The 13,806-nt window shown below is 40.7% G+C and overlaps 2 protein-coding genes across 3 annotated transcripts in view; one reads left to right on the plus strand and one right to left on the minus strand.

Moving 5' to 3' along the window:
• Positions 1 to 8: 8 nt before the first annotated feature.
• LOC126531335 (FAST kinase domain-containing protein 2, mitochondrial-like) lies at positions 9 to 13,391 on the plus strand. Its single transcript, XM_055071108.2, has 10 exons — positions 9 to 177; positions 334 to 511; positions 592 to 721; positions 1,994 to 2,402; positions 3,220 to 3,396; positions 5,213 to 5,669; positions 8,072 to 8,311; positions 9,408 to 9,528; positions 12,408 to 12,522; positions 13,204 to 13,391. Exons 2-10 carry the CDS (start codon positions 334 to 336, stop codon positions 13,318 to 13,320), a joined length of 1,944 nt encoding a protein of 647 aa, XP_054927083.1. The 5' UTR covers positions 9 to 177; the 3' UTR covers positions 13,321 to 13,391.
• LOC126531334 (tetratricopeptide repeat protein 21B-like) overlaps positions 13,379 to 13,806 on the minus strand; it is a 32,815-nt gene continuing 32,387 nt past the window's right edge. For both annotated transcript variants that reach the window (XM_055071107.2, XM_050178831.3), the window contains one exon: positions 13,379 to 13,501. In XM_055071107.2, coding sequence (XP_054927082.1) covers positions 13,424 to 13,501 — 78 coding nt within the window. In that variant the 3' untranslated portion in view covers positions 13,379 to 13,423. The remainder of the gene's footprint in view (positions 13,502 to 13,806) is intronic.

A 13,806-nucleotide genomic window follows, 5' to 3' on the forward strand; every position in this document is an offset into this window, starting at 1 on the left:
CATGTGCGCGATCAGTGGAGGGTTGCCGAAATAGAAACTGCGTTCACGATTGATTATCCAGTGTTTCCTGGCAAGTTCGCTGCCATGTGACTGCTGGCATAGAAAGCGAAATCCCAGGAGTAGTTTGGTTGTGCCGAAAAAGCAATAATATACCAGCTTGGTCTCGATCAAAGCAAGGTTAAGTGCACGGCTCTTCTAAAGCATGAAGGTTGAATGAAGTGCGAGCGAAAGTTCAAAGCAGACAGACTACAATCTGGCTCCTAGCCGTTTGTATCGTGTGTGCAAGCAGTAGCTTTCTTTCTAGATACTCGCAGTGCACCAACGTGTTTACAGATGCTGAGGCGAATTCCTTCTATATTGTGCCGTGGCATCGGGCAGCGGGCCATGGCACCTAGGCGACTGCCGGCGTTGAGGTTTCTTTCATCCAACGCATCGTCAAGCGACCAGATCATCACGTCTGCGGTCAAGTCCAAACATCCTCTTGCGCCCAGTGCACCTTCGAAAGACGCAGGTAACAGATCTACTCGATTTTCCAGTGAGTGCTTTGGCTGCACGGCGCAAGTCAACGGCTTCAAACTTTGTATGTTTTAGATATCCTCGCGGAACAACTACAGAGGGCCAAGAATGTTGACAGAATTCTCGAGCTAGTCGTTCAGCACCACCGAGTAATGAACAATGCCCAAGTGCTGACAGCGTTTACGTGCCTTCACGATGCCATTAGGTAAGCTGTAAGAACAGAATTTATATCGATTGATGCGTTTTGGTAATGTGCTTTCTTTATTATTATTTAAATGAAAATAACAAATAGATGTCACCTTATAATGGTGGCTACTACTACTATTCTCATGGTAGAAACAACAATATAAAAATATATATATGTAGTAAGAAAATGAAACTAAACCACGTCATAGGGCCAAAAATATGTATGGTAATAAAATATATGTAGGCCATATGTAACTTAATTGTACACTAGGTGACACAGTAGAATCCACAACAACGGCAAGAACAGCTGAAGGGTTTGTAGTATGCAAAAATATTTCTTATCGGTGACTTTCAGGACAGCAGCAGTTGGCATTGAAATCTTATTAAAGCCATACATGTTTCACCCGTAAAGATCTGCCCAAATTGAATTTTACGTGATGGTTGAAGGACTTTTAGCATATTAATTACTGATAAAATTTGTGTGGCAATTGGTACATATATCTTTGTTGTGTGTGGGTGTCTGCATGTCATTTGGGATACATAAGGCATTTTAGCACAATCAAGGAAACAAAAGGACTGAGAAAGAGGGGAAGAAAAACCATAGCGGACAGGGAAAGCCCTAAGTTCAACTGATTTATTTTGGAAACAGAAAACAGCAAAAAGACTACCAAATGTACATATGTGCAGCAGTTACGTCATCAAAAGGTCATGTAAAAAAAAAAAAAAGTATTCACTACCGAAGAGATAAAGATAAACTGCTGTGTTAGTAATACAATTCATGGCCCTTTTTCCAACAGCTCCCATCCAACATGTCATTACGTCTGCCTCGTATCTTCTTATGAAGCCGTAGTACGTATTTGCAAGTGTCGCAGTGAGCAGGTAAACGCACATTACATTTATTCTTTACAGACAATTCATGTTCCTGTGCCCAGTCTTTAATACATCTCCAAGTATGACCTACATAGGTCCTCCCACACCAAAAGCGAGATTTCATACACAACACCAGTAGCACAGCTGACGTACAACCTGGCTTGTCTCTTTGACATCCATGCTTCTTTTTTTTTCAATCTGACAGATACGCAGGTGCAGCAGATTAGCGCTCACACTGTCCACTGGCTTCTCAGGTCTTTCGTTTCTTTAATTTCACTAAAATGCCTTATGTAGACTATAACCAACTTGCCCAACAGCAAGTCTAATTGACTTCATTTGGGATTTGCTGTAACTCAGGATTTGCCTCACGTTAGTATGTTTGCTTGCTATAGTTAATACTCAGACCGTTGTTTCATTCCAGGCAACAGCCTGAACAAGTGGAGTTCAAGAGCTTGACTTCTCATCCGGGCTTCCGAGAATTATGCAACAGGGCACTTAAGCGGATGCGATATTATGAGGCACAAGAAGTGATGTCCTTGCTCAAGCTGTGCACGCTTCTTCAGATTCCTACCAACACTGCCCTCGTCCAAGCCATTGGCCAGATGCTGAAGCACAGCATCAACAGCTTGACATTGTCAGAACTTATATTTGTGGACATGCTGCTTCAGTGGCAGAAGTCAAGCTCTTCTATAACAGACGCATTGAAGATAGCTATTCCACTTGTGTTCCAAGCTCAACTGCCCATTCAGTTGAACTTTACCAACATTGATGATGTTGTGCGCTGTTTCAAGTTTGCTTATACGAAAGAGCTGGATCCTACTCTTGTTGAGGTACTACCACTTCTTGTTTCATATAATTGCATTTGGAGACTTCACTCTCATGTACTTGCGGCACCAAAGATAGCCATTAATATTTTCAACCTTAGAATAAGTTATTTTGAAGGTTGCAGTCAGAGCACTATATTAGGTAAAAATTGGTGATTTCCTGCTATGATTTGAAAGTGTATGTGTTTTAATCTGCCTGTTGTTGATCCAAAGGCTCTGTGTGTTAAATTTTATGCATCTGGACTGTATCATGCTAGGAAATCTATCATGCTCCTCATAACCAAGCTACTCAAGAAGCATAGGTGATACTAGAATAGAACTGTTTGATATAGTTGCATGTTATTGTTTTCTATAACGTTAAGTGCTCTAATGATAATGGTGATAGTGAAGAATATGTGTTAACGAACAAGGGCCAAATTTATGCTATTGTATTCTTACAGTCCAGCTTCGTTATAACAAGGTAATATCCAACACAAAAATATGTACGCTATATCTAGTATTCTCATTATAAGCATGTGATCATTATAGGCTGACATTGGGAAGAAACATATTTACTTGATTATATCCGATCATTTGTTATGTCCATTTTCGTTATGTCAAAGTGCTACTGCAACTATAGGCCACCAAGCCCTTAGTGCAAATAATGCCTTCATGATGGAATGCCAGCTGAAAGGAGACAAAATTATCTTGCAGTGCTGTGTTTGTCTAGTGAAATCATCATGTGATGACTTGTAGTATCTTGTTACTGTTGTAATGCCTTACTAGGCCCAGAAAACTGAAAACATCATTTCCTGAATTCTTGTTTTCATTTCTCTATTCAAAGAAATTGGCCGTCAGCCTGCTTTCACAGCTCCCAAATTTGGACCCAGAACAGGCAGCCACAATTGTTATTACTGTAGGCATGAACCCTTCAACTTGCTTCCTGGTGCCCTGTGTCAAGGAATTGTTGAGAGGCTGTGAACAAGTTGTGGCTGATAACTTATCATCATACGCCCCCAAGGTACGTGTTCCTTTCAGCATATCATAGCAGTAGTGTGCATTCCTTTAACCCCAGAAAAAACAACTGATCATTTTTCATATACTCGTTTCGATACTTCCAGATTCTGATTTAAGTGTGGGAAACTTAATGCAAAGCCCACATTTAGTGTTCTTTATATCCTAGAGTGAGTCTTCAGTTGTGAGTAGTTGAGCATTTGAATGACTAATTAATTAATTTGTATACTAATTATTTATGCAATTATAATTGAATTGTTTTTGTATGAATGCACTCCTCATAGCCAGATATAAAGGTGAACAAACTTTTATAATTCTCCTTCATGTGTAATGTGCCTGGGCCTTCTGGGATTGTTTGAGCAGGAATTGCTTGGTTAACTCACACATGTTCTACTTGAAGAAAAGATCAGAAACAGAAAAGAAAATTAAGACATGAGGACAAGGCAAAGAGGTCTCATTGTCATGTGCTCATTTTTTGTTTGTTTCCTTGTTCTTCAAGCCTTTTAAGTCCTTGCTCCTGCTTTTTTTTTTTTTTCTGTGGTGCATTGTATAGTGGCTTTCGCAACATTTTGAAACCGGTTGCAATGGGCACCCTGTCGTACACTTCAGCACGAGGTGATGTGAAATTTGATTTATTGAAGACACATTTTGTTTTTTTAAGGGTGTCTCTATGGTATGGCCTAATACAAGAAAGGCAAAGAAAGTGTCTTGGAAAGGGAAGGCACACTGTGAGCAACAGTATTTACAACCAGTATAAGAGCTCAGGTTCCCTGTCAATATGCAGGAGATACTTCAGGGTCATCGAGTCTTCTAGCCCAACGAGTGATCAGATTCACTCCTCATAGCTTGGAGCTTCTTCCTGGCAGAGGCGCATTCTCCACGGTGCTTTTTGTTTGCTGAATATTTACACATCAGGTGTTTGGCTGCAAATTGAATGCAGTCAATGCAAGTGTGGCCTTAGCTGGGGGCAGAGTGTAACTCTGACTGGAAACTTGCCATTTGTTTAGTCAAGCCTGGTTTCACTGGATTACCTTGTAAATTCACATGAAAAGCGATATCCTGGAAAGAAATTAACCGTCACTGCAACCCCAGCTTGATGAATAACATTACGGGCACCAGTCTGAAAGATATGCTACCATAGCAGAATGGTACACTTGGCAAGTTGGTATGGTTGCATTGTGAAAAACAGCACAAGGAAAGCACGAAACAAGACAAGAAACTACACAGCAGTGTGTTGTGTCTTTCCTTGTTTTGTTCTGTGTTTTTCTAGTACTGGATTCCAAAGTACTGTTTACCATAGCCTCATGTATCTTTACAATGCCTGCCAGTCACTCCAATATGTGCAAGAGCAAGTAATGCACTGTTGTGGCCCCATGTCCCCAGACACTTTACCCCTGTCGTTCTTAAGAGTATATACAACTTTTTCTGTGCACTGCCACTGCTTCTACACTTCTGCGTGCAACTAAGTAACATAAGCTGAAAAGTTGACGTCACCCTGACCTTGCCCCACAAACTGTAAACAGCACCTGGAAAAGCCATTTCCTGTCTCATGTCCAATCACACTGTGATCACTGAATCAAAAGCTTTCTGTTAGAGAGAGAGAGAAAAAAAAGGAGACTGAAATCTTATTTAGGTGCTTCTTCGAGGGAAAAGAAAAATTCTACCTCAGTGCATCAGTTCAGAGCAATCATCATTAGAAATTAATCATGTTGCCAAGTTGTCCAGGGCAATCACATGTAAGAGTAACATCTAGAACGACATACAAACAGTGTTAGCAGATCATGTTGTTTTCTCTTATTTATGCTTTTCCTTCAACTTGCCAGACTATCAGGGCTGTTCTTGCCAGCTTTATGCGTGACACTCCTCGGACGTCACGTCTTCTTGAAGCCCTTGTGCATCGCAGTATGGATAACCACTGGCCACTGTCGGAGCTGAGTTTGGTGCTTGATTGCTGTTACAAGCACGAATATGCCACACCGTGCCTGTCAGAATACTTGGCAGAGCGCATCATCAAGGAAGAAGAAAGCATCACCCAAGACAAGAGAGTCTCTGTGGTGTCATTCGCGGACTTAGTGGCTGCCTGTCCAAAGCAGACTGATCTGTTTCGTGAGGCCGCCCGCATTCTGACATCCTGTCAGGAAAAGATTGGCACGTTGGAACTTGTGGCACCACATATATTTGCAAGGATTGTGGCAAATCTGGCAAGGCTGCACTGTTTCCCAAAGGAGTTGCTGGAGCGGGCCTTTAATGAGCAGTTCCTCAACAAAGCAAAGTTCAAGGGTGAGTAGTTGCATGGTGGTTCTCTCCCTTCTGCTTTTTCAGCCCCTTCTTTCTCTCTTGTATGTGTAGTATCCATGTGTGCACGTCCATCAATCCATCAATGTATGTGTAGTATCCGTATTAGCTGCTTGTGTTGAAACAACAACCATGGTGGCTCAATTGCTATGGCATTCTGCCGCCGAGCACAAAGTTACATGTTCAATTCTCTGACACAGCAGCCACATTTCGATTAGGGTGGATTGCAAAAACACTTCTGTTGCTAGATTTACGTGGACTTTGAAGAGCTTTAGGTAAACGCATGATAACTTTTTAAGGATCTTGACAAGCTCTGCTTGTAACTTTATGGTTTATGACAAGCTCCCCTCGTCATGGGTATTTCGCCACTTTCTGAATGGCTTGTGATGTGCAGAGGCCGTCATATGGCATTTTTTTCTTTTGCACCGTAGATGACAGTAGTAGCTGTTACATTGTTAGTCCTTTATCGTGGAAGATTTTTCTTGCTAAATGGCAGCATGTGATCCTCATAGATTGGGGTCACCCTGTTTACATGAAAAATGATAAGCCAGAATGGTACTGTTGTATAAAAAAAAAGAGCTTTAACCCTTTATTGAAGAGTGTTGCCTACAAGCAACATACACTCTCAGACAAAGGTACAACCTTTGGGGTGTATATATGCCACACAACAATAATCGTCATCTGCCTTGCTTGCATTTCCTTTCTTGAAAACGTCGTGCCCGCTACTTTCCCGTCGGCAATGCTATGTCATGCTGATAAAGCACATGCCTTTCATTACTGGGAAGTACCGGGCTTGCAACCTTAAAGAAAGGACATGCGGACAAGCCAGATGACGTTTATTGTTGTGTGGCAAGATACGATTCAAAGGGTGTAATTTTGTTTTAGGGTGTACCAGAAGAAAATTTTTTTGTTGCAGAGTTTCAGTATTGAGTACAAAGTTTCTAGCTAAATGTCTTTGGCCAACACTGAATGACAGGCAGGAAGTGTCATTTGTTGGTCTGGCGAAGAAATGCAGGATGAAGAAGTAGTTTGGCATGTGACGCACTTTTTTTTTTCTTTTTTTGGAGCACTGTCAGAAGAGAGACCAATGTCAAATCTCCAGCTACAGTGGTGTCACACACGTGATGCAAAGCAAATGAAATGTACACCCATGGTTCACACATGATGAGAGCTGCCAGTACAAATTCCAGATGACGCCTTAGGTGGTTTGGGGTGAAGCCCACTTCCAGTTTCCTGCCTGCAGTTTTCCCCCTATTGCAGAAAAAATTTCCACAAAATATTTTTCTTTTTGTTGATTATGCTTATCCTTGATGTGTTTTGCATATGTAGAGAGAAACTAAACATTTCTTCTGCGTATTTATATGTTTCGTCTTTGAAGGGTTAAGGGGTTAAAAAACTTAAGTTGGTCACCATTAGTTTAGAGCCCTCTACTATGGTGACCTTTGTAACCCACTGTACACCTTTTAGATGCAAAACTCTTAACAGTCAGCCATCCACGTACACTGATACGTACCCAGCCATGGGATCATGTGTCCTGTGTTCAAGAATTTTTGTATGGTCAATGGAGCTGGCATGTTTGCTTATCAGTGTAAATAATTTGTAAAAGAGAGGGCACAAAGTGAAAAAAACATTTGGCACTGCACAATTAGTGAGTCTTCTAGAGATCAACAGTAGAGATAATGTAGAGATCAAGGAGCGCAGCAGACTATGGCAAAACGCACTTCACCTTGTAGAATTATTTTTTACACACATAGATAATGCCTACTGACATCTTCTGTGTATTTTTTTAATAGGTTCTTTGTGTGGTAGCTGCTTGCAAGCTTGGGTAGGAACAACATTAGGAAGACATTTCTATTTAACGAATTATTAACTTCATGCAAGCTTCGAGTGCATTCTTTTAAGTTAACCATTAGGTAACTAATATCTACCTTTAATGTCATTACGAAGTCAGACTAAGTCACGCGTAGTCAAATATATGTATTGGCCTTACTCGTGTACTAGCTTGACCACTAGCTTAAAGAAACGGCCACTGGGCGCACTTATGTTTAGCTTCTTGTTTATTCTTGTTACTTCGCTACATTAGATGAAGTTCTAAAACGAAATGTTTTCCACGGGACTATTTAGGCACATTTTGCACTTTACTCTCAGCACACAGTAATCCTGGTTCAAGGCATTTTCCATGTAATAGTAGTGATTGATAAATGCAAATGCCTCATGTTACATGTTTCAATTGCAACTGTGGTTATCACACAGTTCAAGATGGGTGCACTAACTATGAGTGACTCCATGCTGAGAACATGTTGGCAGGACATTCCACCTGGCTGCCTATTTAACTTTGCTGCTGAGAAATTTTGCATCATTGTGTTTCTTTTTTTTTTTTCTGGCAGTACCTAGCAAGAAGTGGCCTACCATGCTAACCAACTTGCTCCAATTGGAGCAATGCGCTCGCATAGATCTCAGTGAGTATCAAGGGCCAGTCTTACCAGACAGGCTCCGAAAGGAAGCCATCGCAGTGGTGGCTGAAGAGAGCAGCTTGCTGGTCCCCCTAAAAAAGTGCCTCGAAGTTGCCCTCGGAGGAGCGCAGTTTGTTGCTGCGGGACTCTGGACAAGGCACGGCTACTTCCTTGGTGAGTGCAACTGTCAGAATGGTTATGCTTATTTGCAGCGATGTATGTTACGGTTTTCTTCAGCTCTCAGTTTGCTCATGGGCCACACCACATGACTAGCTACATTTCACTACCTCCACAGTTCTATTTAATTTATTTATTCATATGAGTAGATTTATTTATTAATTGAAGATACTACAAATAAGTTAATAACCTTGCATAGTTGCCCTTGTATGTGGACGCTATAGGTCGGGAGGCACTACCTGTAGCTTTAAAGAATTCTTGTAGAGCATATTTTTTACCGCCTATTATCACCGTAACTGCTAAGCTAGTTTTTTATGCTCATAACTGTAACCAATATTGTCGTAGTAGAAATGACTCAAAGGAGCACTAAACGAAGACTCCAAGGTAATGGGATTAAAAAGGGTGTAAGATTGGGCTTGTCGGTAAAACATAGTTTGAAGTTCGATTATAATAATTTTGATTAACAGTGCAAGGACCCCAGAGGGGACATAAGAGAGAACTGAGTGCTAACTTCCGACAAAACTGTTAGAAGTCAGTGTTCCATTCTCTCTTCTGTTCCCTCTGGTGTCCTTGCGCTGTTAATCAAACTTCCAAGGTAATGGAATCACAAATAATTTTTAAAGAAAGCAAACAAGTAACCTGAAAGAGCAAGTTATAAATGCCTCATGCATTGCTTCTATAGAGTTGGAAAACTGGCATTAATGGAAGTCACATTCAAGACATTCACAAAGTTTTATGGGCTATTCTGCAAACACCTGACATTCAGGGATAAATCTGAAGAGGCTGCAAGTTCTCCTTCAGCACAAATTTCTTGACCATATAATGTTGTTTCCTTGGAGTCGGTGGCCCGACACCACCTTGAATAACATGGCATTTGAAGACATCTGAATTTAAGAATTTCTGTACCCAATTTTTAGTATAAATAGCCAACTTTCGAATAGTTAAGCAGCTCAATTACCTTTTATATGTATATATATTTAAGTAGCGTCTCATTGCAGTGCCACCCACAGGCTGGTAAGAGGTGTACTCATTTTCTAGGTTATGAAAAAGGAAGCATTTCTAAAAGCACTCTGTGTTTCTTTTACACATTCAGATTTTGCTGTGGTCATGCGAAAAGGCGAGTATCCAATGGCTGTAAGCACACAAATGGCGTCAACACCTGAAGGTGGTTATTCCTACATCGAAGATTTAAGAGTACCTGAAGACGCTAAGATGTAAGTTTATATTTGTGAATTGGTACTCGTGACAAAATTTTACAGTGGTAGCTGTTTATTATTTCTTTTAGCTCTTGAAGTGTCCGTGGGTCATGCCTCAATAGTACTGATTACTTTACACAACGTGCAACAATTGTACTTTGTTGTGGGTACATACGTGGATGCTGTCTCTGTCGCTTTGACATTCATAACAGTCATAGATCACTAAAAGTAGTGATAAACAATTAAGTGCCAACATATTTTTAAGCTGACATTGATGTTGCCATAATCCTGGGTTCTGTGTTTGATATTCTACTATAACAGTATTGTTATAGTAAGATTCAAACCAAAGGGCACCTTGTGGGCAACCAACCTCAAGGTAATGGGACCCAAAAATGTTATTTGCGGAAGCAAACATACATGTCCATCTTGTAAACATTCAACTATATTTCAGTAATATAGGAGAGCACACCAAGTATACCACACACATGCATTGTTTAAAGCACATCTGGAAAAAAAAATCATCATCAAGGGCCTCCAAAGCAAAACCTTGGTTCTACATAGCAGCACAATCCATTTAGCACCCGGCATCAAGCTATGGCAAAAGTTGCTATAGAAACAAGACAGTCATAGTGACAAGTTGTGGTAACAAGCCATTTCAAAACCTAAGCATGGGTAATGGCTACCTCTGTAAGCGGTTGCATGGAGGTTCTACTGTGGGGGCCCCTATGAAATTTTTTGGTTAGAATGCCCTTAAGATGTCGATAGCTGATACGGTACGTTTAGCCTGACAAACATCTGCCGTGACTTGCCGTATCTGTATTTTCCACAACATTGCATCATTCAACCTTTTTCACACGCTTCAACACTGGGTGTTTCCATCTGACGTAGCAGCGATGCGTGCTCGGTTTCATATTGCTTGGATGGAGCGTTGAAATTCGGTGATAGCAAATATTTCGAATTGGGTGCAATGTTCAAGATGAAACAAAAAATGCAGGTGCATTAAAAGATGACTGCCTCCAAGTTTGTCGTGTAAACAACTACCCCAAGGGTCTAATAAAAAGGTTAACTAATACCCGTGTCACACGGGCGTTTGGAAGGCCTTCCAACCGATAGTCAGTTGACTCAAAGGTCAAGTTCGAGCTGCTACACGGGCGGTTTCGAAGGCCGTCGAGTCAATAGTCTATCGAGTCAACGGAGCACCCTGCAACTCTATCGAAATCTCGATGGCCTTTGAGCAACGGAAGCGGAAACAGCGCGAACATGCCCTCTCGTTCACAGTGTGCTCGTACTCACGGTTAGAAAGAACAAATCAAACTAAATGCTCTAAAAATACTATATATGAGTATCATTCATTATTCAATAAAGTGTTTTTGCCACTTGACATGTGCGAACACACACCAAAACGGCAGCCGCATCGAGCGGCGCAAACGTTGCCGCAGTTTCGCTACTCAACAACTTAAAAACTAAACATATATGTATGGCAATGTATAAACAAACATAAAAGAAATTATAGTATTTTTAAATGGTTTTAATGTTGTTTAACTTTTCGTGACATGAAAACGAAAATAAAGATCCACAGCGCCACACAATTTTGCGAGAAACGCCTGAACCACTCAACGGCCTTTCAAAAGTGCCGTGTAGCAGCGCGACAACTCCTTTGAGTCGATAGAGTTGTGGCGTTTCAAAGGCCGTTGACTGGAAGGCCTTCCAAATGTGCCCGTGTGACACAGGTATAAATAAAGTTTATTAGTCTTCTGAAACTCGCATTACTATTAGTGGCAAAGTATGTCTGCCTAGCCTGGTAATTCCTGTGCATAACGCTACGTTTGCTACGCTCATACCCTTTTTCTAAAAAGTCTGTATAATAGTCTAAAAAGACACTGTATAGCTTTTATATGTGACACACTACTTTTTAGTTGTGAATGTGCACATTGACAGAAGGCTCTCTAGCTTTTGTAGCATTGCCTAATATGTATGAAACAGAGTATAATCTTGAGGTGTAGCATAGAATTTGCGACTGAGCATTAGGCACCTCTTTATGTTCCTTACCGAGTGATGTCCGTTTCTTGACACATAGTAATGCCCATTGTGCTTTGTTAACTACAGGAGCTTGAAGCGGCAAGTAACAATGTTCGTTATACAGCCTTGTGAAATTGTAATTTCTCACTACATGTTGCTGTCTGCTCAATCAGTTCATACTGCGCACATTTATGCCAATTGTGTGCACCACTCGAACAGTCTGCACACTGAAAAAAAATTTCAGAACTTGCAACAATGCTTGTCAATAGCATATGGTTTGACAATTCAGGGTATCAATGTTCGTCTTTAACTAGAGGAAGTATGATATCGAGTTATCTAGATGTCAATTTCACTATGCGGTGATTGCACACACAGTATTTAAAGGCAACACAGATACCGTCAAAACATTGACAGGTCTACTCCTTCAGAAGTGAGTGAACAGTCCATCACCAGGTCTGGGCATTTCTAACAGAGAAGTGTGGTACGTAGATCACGTGCTCACAATCATTTCTGCAAAGTATCAAACCGCTGCACTGTGCAAAAAAAAAGCCTAAATGTGAAATAAAAGTCTGCATCCTTCCTCTCGAGGCAGCCTTACTTCCTGCCAACATTTTCATTTATCCTAGTTCCTCTAATAATGAACATATTTGAAAGGTCATTTTGGTACAGTGCTTCCTAGGTGGCTAGTGTTATCGAGTGTTATAAAAAGAAATTTCTGATAAAGCCTGCTGAGCTAAGGCTAGCTTGTCTTAACTAGTATATGCCTTTTCTGAGACATCTGTTAGCTGTAGAGCTGCTGGCAGAAGTATAGAGAAGACAGAACTTCCTTTGCTTGTGGAGTTTTTTTCTATGTGCTCTGATTTCTTCTGCATTCTTAGATTGGTTGTGCTGACTGCAAATTACCAAAGTTATTGGAGACACACATCGGCTGTGAAAGGAAGCGTTGTGACCAAACTGAGGCATCTTGTATCACTGGGCTACCACCCACTTTTGGTAAGTTTCTCATCTACTTGTCATGTCCTTAAAGGTATGGTTTTGTCATAGTGAGACCAAATGATAGACACAAATGTCAAAAGCACTTTGAATCAAGTGGTCATGTTAAAGTCATGCTCCATATAGTTTCACTGAGTCCTATTCTTTATGAGCACACTAACTGTAGCTCTGCCTAAGCCTTGATTGCAAGAACTGCAGATATATTAAAATAAGAACCTCCTGAACACCTTAAAATCAAGCAGTTGTTTGTGGTCTTTATAATAGAACCTTGTTATAATGAGTTTGCACCCAACATAAAAACACCTTCATTGCTTATATTCATTATATTTGTTACAGGCTATTACTATGGGCGAGAAACATTTTAGATTTATGATAATTCATTACATCAGTGTTCGACTGTATTAAGTTTTTACGTGATGTCTTCAGTATGGTCACCTGATGATCTCCTTAAGGTTGTTTTAATATATGGGGTGCCTTTGATGCAGTGTTTCTCATCAGACATTGTGTTAATGACAGGAAGTTAGAAGTTGCTTTAACAATGCAGGCCTGGGAGTGCAAAATGCAAATCCAAGGTGAACTGCATAATTTGTTGTTTATGCAAACAGTATCTGAACACATGTGTAGGGAGTATGCACTTAACTTTTGCCAACAGGCTACAACCGAGTTCTGCTTCTCTTGCAGGTTAACATTGAGCAGTGGAAGTCGCTACCCGATTACGAGAAGATTCCGTACGTTATGAGAGAGGCTAAGGCGGTGCTCAGTGACGGGGATGCTTCGTGGAGCACTCATGCAAGGTAGCCGTACTCAGTGAAGACATTGTACATCATCTTAGGAAATAAAAAGAAAAAGAAAACAGTTGCTGGAGAAAATCGAACTGGTTTTTATGATAACATTGAACACCTCAAGTGCGTAGATTTGCACGTGCCTTCTCTAAGATGTCCTTTCTTATCTTTGGGTAACTTGGGTACTTGGCCAGAACCTGCAGAGAGTGAGCTTTAGTCAAGTTTTCTATTGTTTTGCTTACAAGAGACTGGTCATGAATGAGTGAAATTCTTCGCACGAGACATTTCTGTGTTAACAGTCAAATTTGTTCACTTAAGAAACTTGTCACAGCTGTCTCTCATTATGCTATGTATCATGTGAAATTTATCAGGTACTGTTAAGTTCTTAGCAACTTCAGCTTCCGAGAAAAAGGGCGCTTATGCAGTACATTAGTGTAATGAATAGGGTAAGGCTTCTAGATCACCACATGAATATAGTATGACAATAAAGTTCTTTTTCTTA

This window comes from Dermacentor andersoni, chromosome 5 (genome assembly GCF_023375885.2).
Source record: "Dermacentor andersoni chromosome 5, qqDerAnde1_hic_scaffold, whole genome shotgun sequence".
Lineage (NCBI taxonomy): Eukaryota > Metazoa > Arthropoda > Arachnida > Ixodida > Ixodidae > Dermacentor > Dermacentor andersoni.